Here is a 15,763-nt window from a genome sequence, read left to right as displayed (position 1 = left end):
ATTGTGCGCTATCGTGCATACATTTATTTTGTCCCCCTACACCAAATGTGATCACGACACGCAGGTTAAAATATCAAAACAAACTCTGAACCAATGACATTCATTTGGGGACAGGTCGAAAAGCATTAAACATGTATGGCAATTTAGCTAGGACTTGCTAGCTAATTTGTCCTATTTAGCTAGCTTGCTGTTGCTAGCTAATTTGTCCTGGGATATGAACATTGAGTTGTTGTTTTACGTGAAATGTACAAGGTTCTCTACTCCGACAAGCAATCCACACATAAAATGGTCAACCAAATCGTTTCTAGTCATCTCTCCTCCTTCCAGACTTTCTCATCTTTGAACTTATATGGTGATTGGCATCTACACTTTCATGGTATTACCACGACAACCGGCAAAACAGTTTGTCTTTCAATCACCCACGTGGGTATAACCAATGAGGAGATGGCAGGTGGGTACCTGCTTCTATAAACCAATGAGGAGATGGGAGAGGCAGGACTTGCAGCGCGATCTGAGTCAGAAATAGGAATGACTTCTATTTTAGCCCTTGGCATCGCAGACGCTCATTGGCGCACGTGACGTGTCCGGTTTGGTCAGCATGTAAGAAATAGTGTAACTGAGACTCTTAATACATGACGGTATCCAACAAACAACTGAGATCCAGAATACACAGTGAGAGTCTATATCTAGGGCCTTACCTTGGCCGTCCTGTAGATGCTGACAGCATTTTCAAGATCGATGCTCTGGGAGCAGATGATCTCACAGTGTCTCTGTAGGGCCCCCAGCTGAAAGACGCTGGCTGCTGAAAGCAGCTGGGGGACACCAACCACATAACAAAATACAGCAGATTAGATAATGTTACAAGTTCTCAGGCCTGTGATCCAGTCAAAGCTTTTTTTTTGCCCAATAAATCAAGCAAATTATGTGATCTCAGTATGAATATGTGAAGAGAAAAAAACATAATTACAATGAGTGAGTGATTTACTGCTATGGTGAATTTGGTTGTAGAATTAGTACAAGTGACATACAGTTTGGCTCTATTTCAATGTCTTATAAATCTGTCCTGTCCTCACCTACTCGCCTTCATCTGCACTGATTGGAAAAGGCTTGAAAGGATTTGAACGGATCAGTGCCTTCAGATCAGTGCAATGAATGAGTAGGTGAGGATGCATAATTGGGAAGGAGTCTATGTGTCTTTCTATGAGCATTTCAGAAACAAAATGGCTGAATTCTCACCTCCAACAAGTCAGACACGTTGGTCTTCAGTGATTCTGTCCCTCCGCAGTACAGGTATGACATCATCATCTGGACAGAGGTCAAATAAATGTCAGAGTTACCATCATCCAATATTCCATCAACTCATTGGTCAACTCCGCTATATTCCGATGTGATTTCAGATCATTGGTTAAAGGAAAGGGAAGGTAAAAGGATGGGAAACACATAGAGATAACTGTTATACTGCCTATGAGGAAACATTGTTTTGGAGTCTAAAGCCCCACCTAGCTAGTGACATAAATTCTGGGATTCTGGGATTCTCTAGTCAATATGGGGCTATGTAGACACATAACTAAATATCTACATGATACTCAACAGTGAGAACTAAGGTTCAGGTTGAGAGCTCATTATCTGATTCAGTTACCTGGAAGACGTTGTACTTGACGTCACTGATCTCAATATCTTTAGTTCCGTCTGGTCCTGATGAGGCCAGCAGAGACTTGAACCTGCGCACCACAGAGAAAAGTTCAGGTTAGACAATGGTCATCAATTGGCAACTCCATGGTTGTAATTCTTTCACAAACACAACAACATTTCCGTAATCCCTCCTCTTGCCAATTCTAAACAATATCCTCCTCCAACCCATCTAACCCTTCTGCACACCCCTCTCACCCTTCTCACCCTTCTGCATACCCTTCTCACCCTTCTGCATACCCCTCTCACCCTTCTGCTAACCCCTCTCACCCTTCTGCTAACCCCTCTCACCCTTCTGCTAACCCCTCTCACCCTTCTGCTAACCCCTCTCACCCTTCTGCTAACCCCTCTCACCCTTCTGCTAACCCCTCTCACCCTTCTGCTAACCCCTCTCACCCTTCTGCTAACCCCTCTCACCTTTTCTCACCCATCCTCCCCCATTCCCTCCCCCCTTACTCTTCTCACCTGTCTGAAGCAGTGATCAGCAGGACTTTGTGGGCATAGAAAGGTTTCCCCTCCACCAAAAATGTCACATCTGACATCTCCATGTTATTCAGAAAATGGGGGTCTGGAGGATCAGGAAAAAAACTTTGATTTCAACTAATATCCACTCCCTTGCAAATAAAAACTAAAACAATGAAAAACTAACACAGGAGTCGTTGGCCGGTTTCGGTTATGTTTGCTTGCACAAGAAGATATTTTTTATACAAATGTTTAATAAAATGTCATTACATTATCTGTTAATTTATTACATCTATTTGACAGGAACAATGCATAAATCAACATTTCTATAAATGCCCCAAAGTCAGCTAGCTAACTACTTTTCAACTGTAGTCCCAATTAGATAAAAACATTTAAAACAGTACACATGGAGCCGTTTAAAAAGTTTAGACATTAGAAATCAAATTTCTTAATGCAAATTTGCAATGATTACATTCAAATTCAATGTCTGGTTGAGACAATATCACTCCATAGTAACGTCTGTTTGCACAAACATAATTAAAAAGGAGATCTCCATTACCCAGCTGTGCTGAGAGGGTGGCCTTCATCTCCGGAATGGCCGGTAGTGGAGCCGGGCCGAAGCAGTGGCTAAAGATGGCTGCAAGCTGCTGGGTGATGGCATCGTTCTGAGAGGGAGTGAGGAAACTGGTTAGACTAGATCCAATAGCCTACGCATGAAAAGAACAATGTATTACAATACTGTTATTTATTTATATTTGCTTGTTCATTTCTTTCATTTTACCCTTGTTGAGTTGTTCACTCATTTGTTTGTTTGTTCACTTTGTCATTACTATGTAATCTGAGCCATGTGAAAGCACATCGATGCCAACAGAGAAACCAGATTTGGGACCAGGCTAGAGAATAGAGAGTAAATGAAAAAAAGCAGTGACCAAACCTGGATTCAAATACTATTCGAAATCTTTCATTTTACTTGGAGTCTTTGCTCTAGTCTGCCTGGAGTAAGAGATGGGAAGAGTTTGCAGTTTTGGGACTATTCCATTGGTCCAATAAGCCAGGCCCGCTCAATCAAGCACAGATAACGTATTTGAACCCAAGTCTGAGAGTGACATAAAGTTGAGAAGGTGAAGTAAGGTGGCTGGCTCTACCTTGGTGGTTCGTAGGATGGTGAACATGAGGGGTAGGCCCAGAGAGACTAGCTCGTGGCAGTAGTCTTCCTCCCTGATGGAGGTGAACTCTCGAAGGAGGGACAGAGTGACCGAAGCCCTAGACTGCTGCTGGGCCACTCGCAGAGACTCCAGCCAAACGTGAAGCTTCCATGGGACACCTGGACAAGTCACATTACACATGATGATAAAATCATTAGAAAGGGTATTTCCAAATACTGTACACTACCAGTCAAAAGTTTGGACACACAAACTCATTGAAGGGTTTTTCTTTATTTTGACTATTTTCTACATTGTAGAATAATAGTTAAGACATCAAAACTATGAAATAACACACATGGAATCATGTAGTAACCAAAAAACGTGTTAAACAAATCAAAATATATTTGAGATTCTTCAAAGTAGCCACCATTTGCATTGATGACAGCTTTGCATACTCTCTTGATTTGTTTAACACTTTTTTTTGGTTACTATATGATTCCCTATGTGTTATTTCATAGTTTTGATGTCTTCACTATTAGAAAATAGTAAAAATAAAGAAAAACCCTTGAATGAGTAGGTGTGTCCAAACTTTTGACTGGTACTGCATGTTCTATCCATCTTGTAAAAATAACAAATATGCCAGCCAGCACACCATGGTCCTGTCTGACTTGAAGTAGATCCCATGCGAATCAGAAAATCCTCACTACTAAAAGGTGATGGGAGCCTAATAGGTTGTGTGCCTCTTAGTCTTTATCATGTACAGTATATTCATTTGCCCAGTATCTAAGGGCTCTATTCAATCCGCATTGTGGAAATTCAGCTTTACAGCGTGATTAAAATTTAAAGGCAATGTTCCCACTTTTAGCGGAGATGGTAAACGTTTGTTATGTCGGCTCAATCAAAAATGACCTTAAAATGTATATAGCGGAATCTGTAATGGTTCAGTTTTATAGAGGGTTATGAGATTTCCATCCATAATGTGGCTATTTGGATTGATGATGAATTGATGCTTAACACAGCCTCTTTTATGTCACCATATTGAGGCGTTTTACACATTTTCTATCTATGGTCCCATTCCCCACTTACCCAGTGCCCGTAGCTCCATGGTGACATCCAGGTAGCCGTGCTCGGCGCTGTAGTAGCTAGCCTCCTGAAGGGCCTTCATCCTGGCCTTGCACAGCCGTGGGATGCCCCCCTCAGACGGGCACCCAGGGGATGGAGAAGGCAGGCTGGGGAGAGGGTAGGCGTCCTCCCCTTCCACCCCTTCAGCTAGGATCTCTTCGAGGGAGAGGACGTCCTCTTTGACCTGCTGGGGCTGGGTGAGCAGTTTGCGCAACACGTTCCTGTTAGAGAGAGAGACAGGGGGAGGGAGGGAGAACGAGAAAGGGAGAGAGGGACGGAGGGAGCGAGAGAGGGCATCAGGGGGAGTAGATGAGGGAGAGAGAAAGAGAGAGTGAATCAGTGGAGGTTGTTTAAGGTTTACTTGGGCAAAAGCTATCATGCACATATAGCTACATTAATGGAGTCCGCTACACATAGCCACAATTTCCACTCAAAGTTCCATGAAATGCAAAGGTATAGCTTCTCTTAAATTATATAATATGTCACAATTATACAGGCATCCATGCGTTGAATCTACATCCTGATCCCCTAACACACACACACACACACACACACAGAGAACAGGTGGAGCACTCTACACTCTTCAACAGTTGGTTTCTGACAGATGGGCTATGGATGGAATGAAGCCCCTGATCCCAGCCCTACATCCCCTTAAACACACACACACCCTTCCTCTAACCCCCTTATATGCCAGGGGTAGTAAGTCAAGTATATGACAAATAAAAGGGCTAGTACGGTTAACATAGGCTACATCTGACTACTCTCAAGTGTTTCTTTCCTACCCTTACTTAGAATGACAACACATTATAGGGAATTCCAATTTTATGGTGTTGCTTTCACTTATTCCAAAAATGACTTTTTACACTACTGAGCCAAACCAAGCCGAGTCAAACCAAGCTGTAGAGCAGTACTGAGCTGGCCTGGTTACGCATTCACTATAGTTGCTGTGAAAAGAACATATCTGAGCCAGCATAGTTTGGTTGGGTTGGTACAATAGTGTGATAAGGGTTCTTCAGACGGTCCTCCTCGTACCTGTGTCCGTGCGCTGCGGCGTGACTGAAGCAGTTCATGTCCTCATAGAGTGATGATGTCAAAGCGTTGCCATCATGGGTCTTGGACAGAGGGTCTGCCCCTCTGGTGAGGAGCAGGCTCACCATCTCATAGTTCCCTGGAGGCAAGGAAATCAAAGGGTTAATAGCGCAAAATGGATTTGTGCAACTCTGAAACACCTTTGAACTAGAATCAAGGATGATAAAATATCACACTTACAATATACGACTTACAGACTTGCTCGTGTATATACACAAACATAAACACTCACATACTTGTTGGGTGCGTACAGACTGTCACAAGCCATGTGTGGTTTGTGTGTGTGTGTGTGTCCCTATCTGCAGCTTCTCAGATATCTGTGTGGCTCCCCCCCGCACACACACACACACCTAACGACAGACAGTGTGTTCATTCACTCCTAAACACTTATTCCCTCCCTAACTAATTCCTTCCATCCCTTATTAATTCTCTGAATTCATTCCTCACTATCCCTCCTTCAGTCAATCTCACACTCCTTCCCTCATATTCCTCCCTCGCACTAGTAACTGACCTCAGTAAATCAGAGCCAGCTTAACTTCTGTTGCTGTACAGAGTTACTGTACTGAGAAGAGCCCTATTCTACGAATGAGGTTTTCGGAGTTAGCAAGGTAACCTTTGTCAACTGAGTTCAACTCAGGATAAGTAGTAACATTAATTAACGTGATTCACCTTTTAGCAAGGAAGCGAATCCTTCAGAACTAAACTGCTCCGGGGCAGACTAACTCGGGGCTTACTCTATTTATGGGTGAAGTGTTGTAGCTGTGCGTTGAGGACCAATGAAATCAGATTCCCTCCCTCTCGCAAAGATGGTGTGATCATCGCCTTCTTTTTAATGTAATTTGTGGAAGATGGCAGATTAAATATTTTATCAATCAAATGGGTGAAGTGTTGGAGCTGTGCGTTGAGGACCAATGAAATCAGATTCCCTCCCTCTCGCAAAGATGGTGTGATCATCGCCTTCTTTTTAATGTAATTTGTGGAAGATGGCAGATTAAATATTTTATCAATCAAATGGGTGAAGTGTTGGAGCTGTGCGTTGAGGACCAATGAAATCAGATTCCCTCCCTCTCGCAAAGATGGTGTGATCATCGCCTTCTTTTTAATGTAATTTGTGGAAGATGGCAGATTAAATATTTTATCAATCAAATGTGGTTGTTTTTTTACAATTATTTTATCGATAGGAGTGAGAAAAAAGGGGTTTGTGCTGTCGTGACTTTACTTTCATTAATCTGATGACTGTTATTTATTTAATCCACTAACTATGTTTAATTGTTACCCGATTAAATTCATCAATTAACTCATTAAGAATTTGGGGCACCACTGAAGAGTTAATTCAAAGAGTTACCATCTACCGAATTTAACTTGACAAGGTCTTTACCTATAACATCCATAAAACAGTCAACATATTAATCATAACCTCTTATCATATCATCCTTCACGAACAGTCAACCTCCTGCATCTGCAAAAAACCCATCCTTACTCGAGAGAGAGAGAGAGAGAGAGAGAGAGAGAGAGAGAGAGAGAGAGAGAGAGAGAGAGAGAGAAAAATAGGTACTGAGTGAGGGACAGAGAGAGAGAGAGAGAGACTTATTGTCGACACAGAACTATTCTCACAGTAATCATAATTTGCACACGAATCGCCACCCATTTGGAGTAAGAAATCATTCATGTATTTATGTGTGAGTGCCTTTGTTCGGTCGGAACCAGCCCTCCTTAGGAAGGTTGTTGGCCTTTCAGCAGCAAGCTGTATGGCTCTGATTGTCAGAAAGTGGTCTCCCCTTTCCCGTCTTTTACTGTTGTTCACTCTAGAAGATAGCTAGCCAGCCGTGTCCACGGTACCCATCAGTGATGAGCGTAGTAGGATTCAGCATTGTCTCAATGAAGAGTTCGGTGTTCGACTTGACAAATGTGACATGAATGCGCAGTTACAAGCCCAACTCGAGCAGGCTTGAGTAAATGGCAGGTGCACGATCAATATCCACCTTCGTAACATGGATGAAGCCTGAGCTGGAATGTAAAGCTGACTGAAGCTGGCTTGCTTTAGAAAACACTGAGTAGATCGTACACTGAGTAGATCTGAGTAGATCTAGCCGTGGTATACCTCGCAGGTCTGACATATATTTCCATCACACTTTTGAATGGATGCTTGTGTGTAAAAGTGTGTGTGAGTGTTGAGTGGTTTGTGTGTACGTGCTTGTGAGTGTGTGTGTGCACGTGTGTATGCCATGTGGCTGTTCCCGCCCGTGCCCGTGTGGTGCCCACCTGCTGCAGATGCCAGCTGAAGAGGGGTGTCTGCTGTGCTCTCCTGCCCGTTTCGGACGGCTGCCCCTTCCACGTTAGCCCCTGCATCCAACAGCAGCTGCCAACGCACACACACACCACACAGGGTAAGGGTTAGGCACAACATATTCTAATCTACAGTATACACCCTGTCTGTTGAGGTGGAAGAAGGTGAAGCAAACCACGGCAAAATTATGATAGGTGTTTCTGCCAAAAAATGCAGATTATAAAGTGGTAGTTTGGGTGCTGATTGGCTGAAATGTGTATATTAGACAATATACCACAGGTACAACAAAAACCTTTGTTTACTATTTCATTGATGTTTGTAACCCGTTTATAATAGCAATAAGGCACCTCTAGGGCTTAATTTAATTAAGCAATAATGCCTAAGGGGGTGTGGTATATTGGCCATATACCACACCCCTTTAGGCATTATTGCTTAATTAAAAACCTGTGTACTGAGATTGACTTTTAAAGGTGATTTCGGCTTGTGCCAATATCTGTAGTGTTTAGAGCGAACATGATCTCCATGAACATAGAAAATTGTACATTCAAAATTGTCTTTAAAAGTATATCATTGTGTGCAAGTTGCTAATCTGCATTGGATTGAATCCAGGCCTTTGAAGTGAATTGTTTTTTTGTTTTTTTTGGGGGGGGGGGGGTCCCTTTCTTCATCTGGAACTACATAAGGTGTGCCAATTAATAACTGTCTTTTCAGTCAGTCATACCTGCACCACAGAGATGTGACCGTGCAGCACAGCGAAGGTAAGAGCCGCCCAGTGGCGACTGTCTGGGTGGACAGAGGGTTGTTTGGAAGAACAGGCAGGCACCTGGGCAGAAGAGAGAGGGAGAAGAGGTTAGGTATCAATGTCATGATAGATGTTTACTGTAATGCATTGCTCACAGCTGCAATTTTACATTTTTCAATATATAGTGTTGAAGATCTGCATTGTAGCGAGACCTTCAGCGATATGGATTGAATCGAGCCTTTAGTCTTATTCAGAGTGACTTTCAATCAGCACATTCTACTGAGGAACACCAGGGCCAGCCGGTCATGGCCGGCCCTTGTCAAATTAACATCAGATTTGACTTTTCACAGCAGGTTAGGAGAATTTACGCACCAGGTTAGAAGAATTAACGTAGCAGGTTAAAAGTCACGACCCCAACTATCATTTGGGTCGTCACTGTTTCTTGTGTGATATACGTGGTTTATTGATAACAACTCTGTTCCCTACTATAGGCAGTTAGCTGCCTAGTGAATGCAACATTGTAACTCTCCGACGTGAATAGTTGGCAACAATGTTTAGTTTCCAATTGCTACACAATAAGCTCAACTGAAATGCAACAATTGCGCATGATACACAGCCCTGTTACTTTGTCTTCAAGAAGGCGTGATCTTGAGGCCGTCTTTACTCTGCTTTGGAGAAAGAATTCCGTCTCGGAGAAACGGGGATAATCAATACAATCTTTTCTAATTTTGTCAAATTCGGGTACACTTAGCTGGCATTTACCGGCTACCAGAAACCCTGCTCAAGAGTAACCAATCAGAGCAGGGAAAAAAAGCCTTACCGCCACATCTAGGTTGGCCCCGGCATCAATCAACATCTGGACCAGAGCTTCATCTCCCGCTGAGCACGCATACATTAGAGGGGTCATACCCTGCAGAGAAAGGGAGAGAGAGAGAGAGAGAGAGAGAGAGAGAGAGAGAATGAGTGAAAGACAGAGAGAGAGAAAGAGAGAGAGAGAATGAGAGAGAGAGAGAGAGAGAGAGAGAGAGAGAGAGAGAGAGAGAGAAAGAAAGAGAGAATGAGAGAGACAGAGAGAGGGAGAAAATGAGTGTGAGACAGAGAGAGAGAAAGAGAGAATGAGAGAGAGAGAATGAGAGAGACAGAGAGAGAGAAAGAGAGAGAACGAGAGAGAGACAGAGGATGTAATGCTTTGTTTAGTATATGATCTACCAACTGCAGCACGTTAGACCTCAACTCAGCAGTTGAGTTCACACAAAATGAGCACATCCACACACCTACCTTCAGCACACACACACACACACACACACACACACACACACACACACACACACACACACACACACACCCTGTTCAACCCCTCACTCTCTCTCAATACCTGGTCATCCATGCTGTTTACCCCGTCAGGCCCCAGCAGGTCGATGGCCTGGCCAATCAGGTCGGTGCGTCCACAGTTGAGCATGCGGAAGCCCAGGTCCAAGTGAAACTTATCAGTGGCCGCCTTGGAGTCCAGACGCCTGAAAGAACTAAAACAACACTCAGGCCTGGGGGAGAAACAGCGGGAAGGGGGAAAGACAGAAGAAGATGAATAAAAAGAAGAAGGACAACAGAAAGAGAGGACGGGAGAGACAAAGGTTAGGGTTAGGTTAGTCAGTGTTCATCAACCACCTAATGTGGTGGAGCAGTTTAATACCTTAAAAATGTTTATTTGAGGAGGATGATGTCTAGACTAGACATATGGTGTTAATCTAACTAGGCTGAGACCTTTTAAAAGGGACAGAAATAAAGTTTTGATGACTGATAAAGTAATGTGTTGATGATTTAACTAGCTAATTTGACAGAAGCAAAATATAAGTGAGAGACATATCTTTAAGCCTTTCCTCCATCAGCTGATCTACTGTAGGATCAGGTCTCCTCTGTCAATATAATCTTATTCATTGTGATCAAAAAGGCAAAACTGTTCCAAAATCAGATGTATGGTGCAGCGAGCAGTATCAGTGTTTACTGCCACGACCAATCAGATTACAGGGTCAGGAAGAAATGAACATTCAAAACTTGACAACTTAATTTGAGGCAAAAATGACTTACTACATTGTCCAGGACATAGATTAAAACAAGTAGTTGCACCGGAAAAACTGGGATAAAGTGGAAAAGTAGAATAAGTGTGGAGAATAACAGTGGTGATCTTGCTGACACAAGCACACTAATTACCCTATATGTTAGCATATTGCAAGGAATGAGAGAACTTACAATAGCTATTGTGAAAGACCAAATAAGTTCTATAGATATGCAGGAAATGTTGGTCAAAGTCAAAAATGTTTACCGGAGCCTGCATTTTGGGCTTATTTAAATTATTGTTCATCAAGATACAGCTGAAGTCGGAAGTTACCATACACTAATGTTGGAGATATTAAAACTCATCTTTCAACCACTCCACAAATGTCTTGTTAACAAACTATAGTTTTGGCAAGAGGGTTAGGACATCTACTTTGTGCACGACAAGTAATTTTTCCAACAATTGTTTACAGACAGATTATTTCACTTATAATTCACTGTATCAGATGTCTTGTGGGTCAGAAGTTTACATACACTAAGTTGACTGTGCCTTTAAACAGCTTGGAAAATTCCAGAAAATTATGTCATGGCTTTAGAAGTGTCTGATAGGCTATTTGACATAATTTGAGTCATTTGGAGGTGTACCTGTGGATGTATTTCAAGGCCTACCTTCAAAATCAGTGCCTCTTTGCTTGACATCATGGGAAAATCAAAACAAATTAGCCAAGACCTCAGAAAAGAATTGTAGACCTCCACAAGTTTGGTTCATCCTTGGGAGCAATTTCCAAACACCTGAAGGTACCACGTTCATCTGTACAAACAATAGTACGCAAGTATAAACAGCACGGGACCACTCAGCCTTCATACCGCTCAGGAAGGAGATGCGTTCTGTCTCCTAGAGATGCTATAAAAAGTTGTGCTATAAATTCTCAGACAGCCCAAAGATTCCTAGATGCCTTTCCAGACTCCCTCTGCCTACCCAAGGACGTCAGAGGACAAAAATCAGTTAACCACCTAACCGAGGAACTCAATTTAACCTTGCGCAATACCCTAGATGCAGTTGCACCCTAAAAACTAAAAACATTTGTCATAAGAAACTAGCTCCCTGGTATACAGAAAATACCCGAGCTCTGAAGCAAGCTTCAGAAAATTGGAACGGAAATGGCGCCACACAACACTGGAAGTCTTCCGACTAGCTTGGAAAGACAGTACTGTGCAGTATCGAAGAGCCCTCACTGTAGCTCAATAATCCTATTTTTTTCCAACTTGCTTGAGGAAAATAAGAACAATCCAACATTTATTTTTGATATTGTCGCAAAGCTAACTAAAAAGCAGTATTCCCCAAGAGAGGATGGCTTTCACTTCAGCAGTAATAAATTCATGAACTTCTTTGAGGAAAAGATCATGATCATGAGAAAGCAAATGACAGACTCCTCTTTAAATCTGCGTCAGTCTGGTTTTAGACCCCATCATAGCACTGAGACTGCACTTGTGAAGGTGGTAAATGACCTTTTAATGGCGTCAGACAGAGGCTCTGCATCTGTCCTCGTGCTCCTAGACCTTAGTGCTGCTTTTGATACCATCGATCACCACATTCTTTTGGAGAGATTGGAAACCCAAATTGGTCTAACCGGACAAGTTCTGGCCTGGTTTAGATCTTATCTGTCAGAAAGATATCAGTTTGTCTCTGTGAATGGTTTGTCCTCCGACAAGTCAACTGTAAATTTTGGTGTTCCTCAAGGTTCCATTTTAGGACCACTATTGTTTTCACTATATATTTTACCTCTTGGTGATGTCATTCGGAAACATAATGTTAACTTTCACTGCTATGCGGATGACACACAGCTGTACATTTCAATGAAACATGGCGAAGCCTCAAAATTGCCCAAGCTGGAAGCCTGTGTTTCAGACATAAGGAAGTGGATGGCTGAAAACGTTCTACTTTTAAACTCGGACAAAACAGAGATGCTTGTTCTAGGTCCCAAGAAACTAAGAGATCTTCTGTTGAATCTGGCAATTCATCTTGATGGTTGTACAGTCGTCTCAAATAAAACTGTGAAGGACCTCCGCGTTACTCTGGATCCTGATCTTTTGACGAACATATCAAGACCGTTTCAAGGACAGTTTTATCCCATTCACGTAACATTGCAAAAATCAGAAATCTTCTGTCCAAAGATGATGCAGAAAAATGTATCCATGCTTTTGATACTTCTAGGTTAGACTACTGCAATGCTCTACTTTCCGGCTACCCAGATAAAGCACAAACAGGTTATATCCTTCCTGTTTGGCCCTGTCCGGGGGTGTCCTCGGATGGGGCCACAGTGTCTCCTGACCCCTCCTGTCTCAGCCTCCAGTATTTATGCTGCAGTAGTTTATGTGTCGGGGGGCTAGGGTCAGTTTGTTATATCTGGAGTACTTCTCCTGTCCTATTCGGTGTCCTGTGTGAATTTAAGTGTGCTCTCTCTAATTCTCTCTTTCTCTCTTTCTTTCTCTCTCTTGGAGGACCTGAGCCCTAGGACCATGCCTCAGGACTACCTGGCATGATGACTCCTTGTTGTCCCCAGTCCACCTGGCCATGCTGCTGCTCCAGTTTCAACTGTTCTGCCTGCGGCTATGGAACCCTGACCTGTTCACTGTGATTACTATTATTTGACCATGCTGGTCATTTATGAACCTTTGAACATCTTGGCCATGTTCTGTTATAATCTCCACGCGGCGCAGCCAGAAGAGGACGGGCCACCCCTCATAGCCTGGATCCTCTCTAGGTTTCTTCCTAGGTTTTGGCCATTCTAGAAAGTTTTTACTAGCCTCCGTGCTTCTACACCTGGATTGCTTGCTGTTTGGGGTTTTAGGCTGGGTTTCTGTACAGCACTTTGATATATCAGCTGATGTAAGAAGGGCTATATAAATAAATTTGAAACAAATACAAACAATGGCACGCAAGTATAAACACAATGGGACTACGCAGCCGTCATAACGTTCAGGAAGGAGACGCTTTTTGTCTCCTAGAGATGAACGTACTTTGGTGTGAAAAGTTCAAATCAATCCCAGAACAACAGCAAAGGACCTTGTGAAGATGCTGGAGGAAACAGGTACAAAAGTATCTATATCCACAATAAAACGAGTCCTATATCGACATAACCTGAAAGGCCGCTCAGCAAGGAAAAAGCCACTGCTTCAAAACAGCCATAAAAAAGCCAGACTACGGTTTGCAACTGTACATGGAGACAAAGATCGTACTTTTTGGAGAAATGTCCTCTGGTCTGATGAAACAAAACTAGAACTGTTTGACCATAATGACCATCGTTATGTTTGGAGAACAAAGGGGGAGGTACGCAAGCCGAAGGAGACCATCCTAACCGTGAAGCACAGGGGTGGCAGCATCATGTTGTGGGGGTGCTTTGCTGCAGGAGGGACTGGTGGACTTCACAAAATAGATGGCATTATGATGTAGGAAAATTATGTGGATATATTGAAGCAGCATCTCAAGACGTCAGTCAGGAAGTTAAAAGCTTAGTCGCAAATGGGTCTTCCAAATGGACAATGACCTCAAGCATACTTCCAAAGGTGTGGCAAAATGGCTTAAGGACAGGGTAGCCTAGTGGTTAGAGCGTTGGACTAGTAACCGAAAGGTTGCAAGTTCGAATCCCCGAGCTGGGGACAAATCTGTCGTTCTGCCCCTGAACAGGGCAGTTAACCCACTGTTCCTAGGCCGTCATTGAAAATAAGAATTTGTTCTTAACTGACTTGCCTAGTAAAATAAAGGAAAAATAAAAAATAAATAAAAAAAGTCAAGGTATTGGAGTGGCCATCACAAAGTCCTGACCTCAATCCTATAGAAAATGTGTGGGCAGTACTGAAAAAGCATGTGCGAGCAAGAAGGGCTACAAAACCGACTCAGTTCCACCAGCTCTGTCAGGAGGAATGGGCCAAAATTCACCCAAGTTATTGTGGGAAGCTTGTGGAAGGATACCTGAAAAGTGTGACCCAAGTTAATCAATTTAAAGGCAATGCTACCAAATACTAATAGAGTGTATGTAAACTTCTGACCCACTTGGAATGTGATGAAAGAAATGAAAGCTGAAATAAATAATTCGCTCTACTATTATTCTGACATTTAACATTCTTAAAATAAAGTGGTGATCCTAACTGACCTAAAACAGGTAATTTTTTACTAGGATTAAATGTCAGGAATTGTGAAAAACTAAGTTTAAATACATTTGGCTAAGGTGTTTGTAAACCTCCGACTTCAACTGTAAATTAAATACACTACCATACAATTAATTTGGGGGCCCTAAGATATTTTTGCTCTTTTGAAGTAAATTTCCTGCAATTCTATATAGTGTAACATGGACTGTCTGTTGTTGCTGTTTTTTTATTTCTTTTTTACTACACCAGGATTTATGAACACTTTTGCAGCAGATGGAAACTATTATCTTTGACTTCACCATCTATTGATATGTCCAAAGTTTTAGCATCTTTCATAAATGCTTTTAAATTCACCTTTATTTAACTAGGCAAGTCAGTTAAGATCAACTTCTTATTTACTATGACGGCCTACACCGGACGACGCTGAGACAATTATGCGCCACCCGATGGGACTCCCAATCACAGCCGGTTGTGATACAGCCTGGATTCAAACCAGGGGGTCTGTAGTGACGCTTCTAACACTGAGATGCAGTGCCTTAGACCTCTGCGTCACTCGGGAGCCCAAAAGAGACATGCACTGGCAGGCTTCTGAGGCGGAATAGCAAAGCCAAGTCAGCCCATGCTCATGGTTCTCACAGGGGAGTGAAAGGATAGGCTACAATTACTTTGCAAATGATGCACTTCACCAAGATAATCCATCGACCTGACAGGTGTGGCATATGAAGAAGCTGATGAAAAGCCATGATCATTACACAGGCGAACCTTGTACTGGGGACAATAAAAGGCCACCTTAAAATGTGCAGTTTTGTCACAGATGTCACAAGTTTTGAGAGAGTGTACAGTAGGCATACTGACTGCAGGAATGTCTACCAGAGCTGTTGCCAGAGAATTTAATGTTCATTTCTATACCATAAGCTGCCTCCAACATCATTTTAGAGAATTTGGCAGTACGTCCAACCGGCCTCACAACTTCAGACCACGTGTAACCACGCCAGCCTAGGACCTCCACATCCAGCTTCTTCACCG

General features: G+C 42.7%; 1 protein-coding gene across 1 annotated transcript in view; it reads right to left on the bottom strand.

Annotated features, from left to right (window-relative positions):
* abtb2b (ankyrin repeat and BTB (POZ) domain containing 2b) overlaps positions 1-15,763 on the bottom strand; it is a 146,355-nt gene that overhangs the window by 1,627 nt on the left and 128,965 nt on the right. Inside the window, exons 5-16 of the mRNA XM_020455657.2 lie at positions 9,912-10,077; positions 9,357-9,446; positions 8,516-8,617; positions 7,770-7,866; positions 5,451-5,586; positions 4,383-4,639; positions 3,297-3,475; positions 2,711-2,816; positions 2,155-2,257; positions 1,640-1,721; positions 1,237-1,305; positions 699-812 (exon numbers count right to left, since the gene is read on the bottom strand). Coding sequence (XP_020311246.1) covers positions 699-812; positions 1,237-1,305; positions 1,640-1,721; positions 2,155-2,257; positions 2,711-2,816; positions 3,297-3,475; positions 4,383-4,639; positions 5,451-5,586; positions 7,770-7,866; positions 8,516-8,617; positions 9,357-9,446; positions 9,912-10,077 — 1,501 coding nt within the window. The remainder of the gene's footprint in view (positions 1-698; positions 813-1,236; positions 1,306-1,639; positions 1,722-2,154; positions 2,258-2,710; positions 2,817-3,296; positions 3,476-4,382; positions 4,640-5,450; positions 5,587-7,769; positions 7,867-8,515; positions 8,618-9,356; positions 9,447-9,911; positions 10,078-15,763) is intronic.

The sequence above is a fragment of the Oncorhynchus kisutch genome, linkage group LG22, assembly GCF_002021735.2.
Source record: "Oncorhynchus kisutch isolate 150728-3 linkage group LG22, Okis_V2, whole genome shotgun sequence".
Taxonomy (NCBI): Eukaryota; Metazoa; Chordata; class Actinopteri; order Salmoniformes; family Salmonidae; genus Oncorhynchus; species Oncorhynchus kisutch.
Note: the sequence above shows the minus strand (reverse complement) of the source record. Positions and strands in the feature narration are given on the sequence as shown.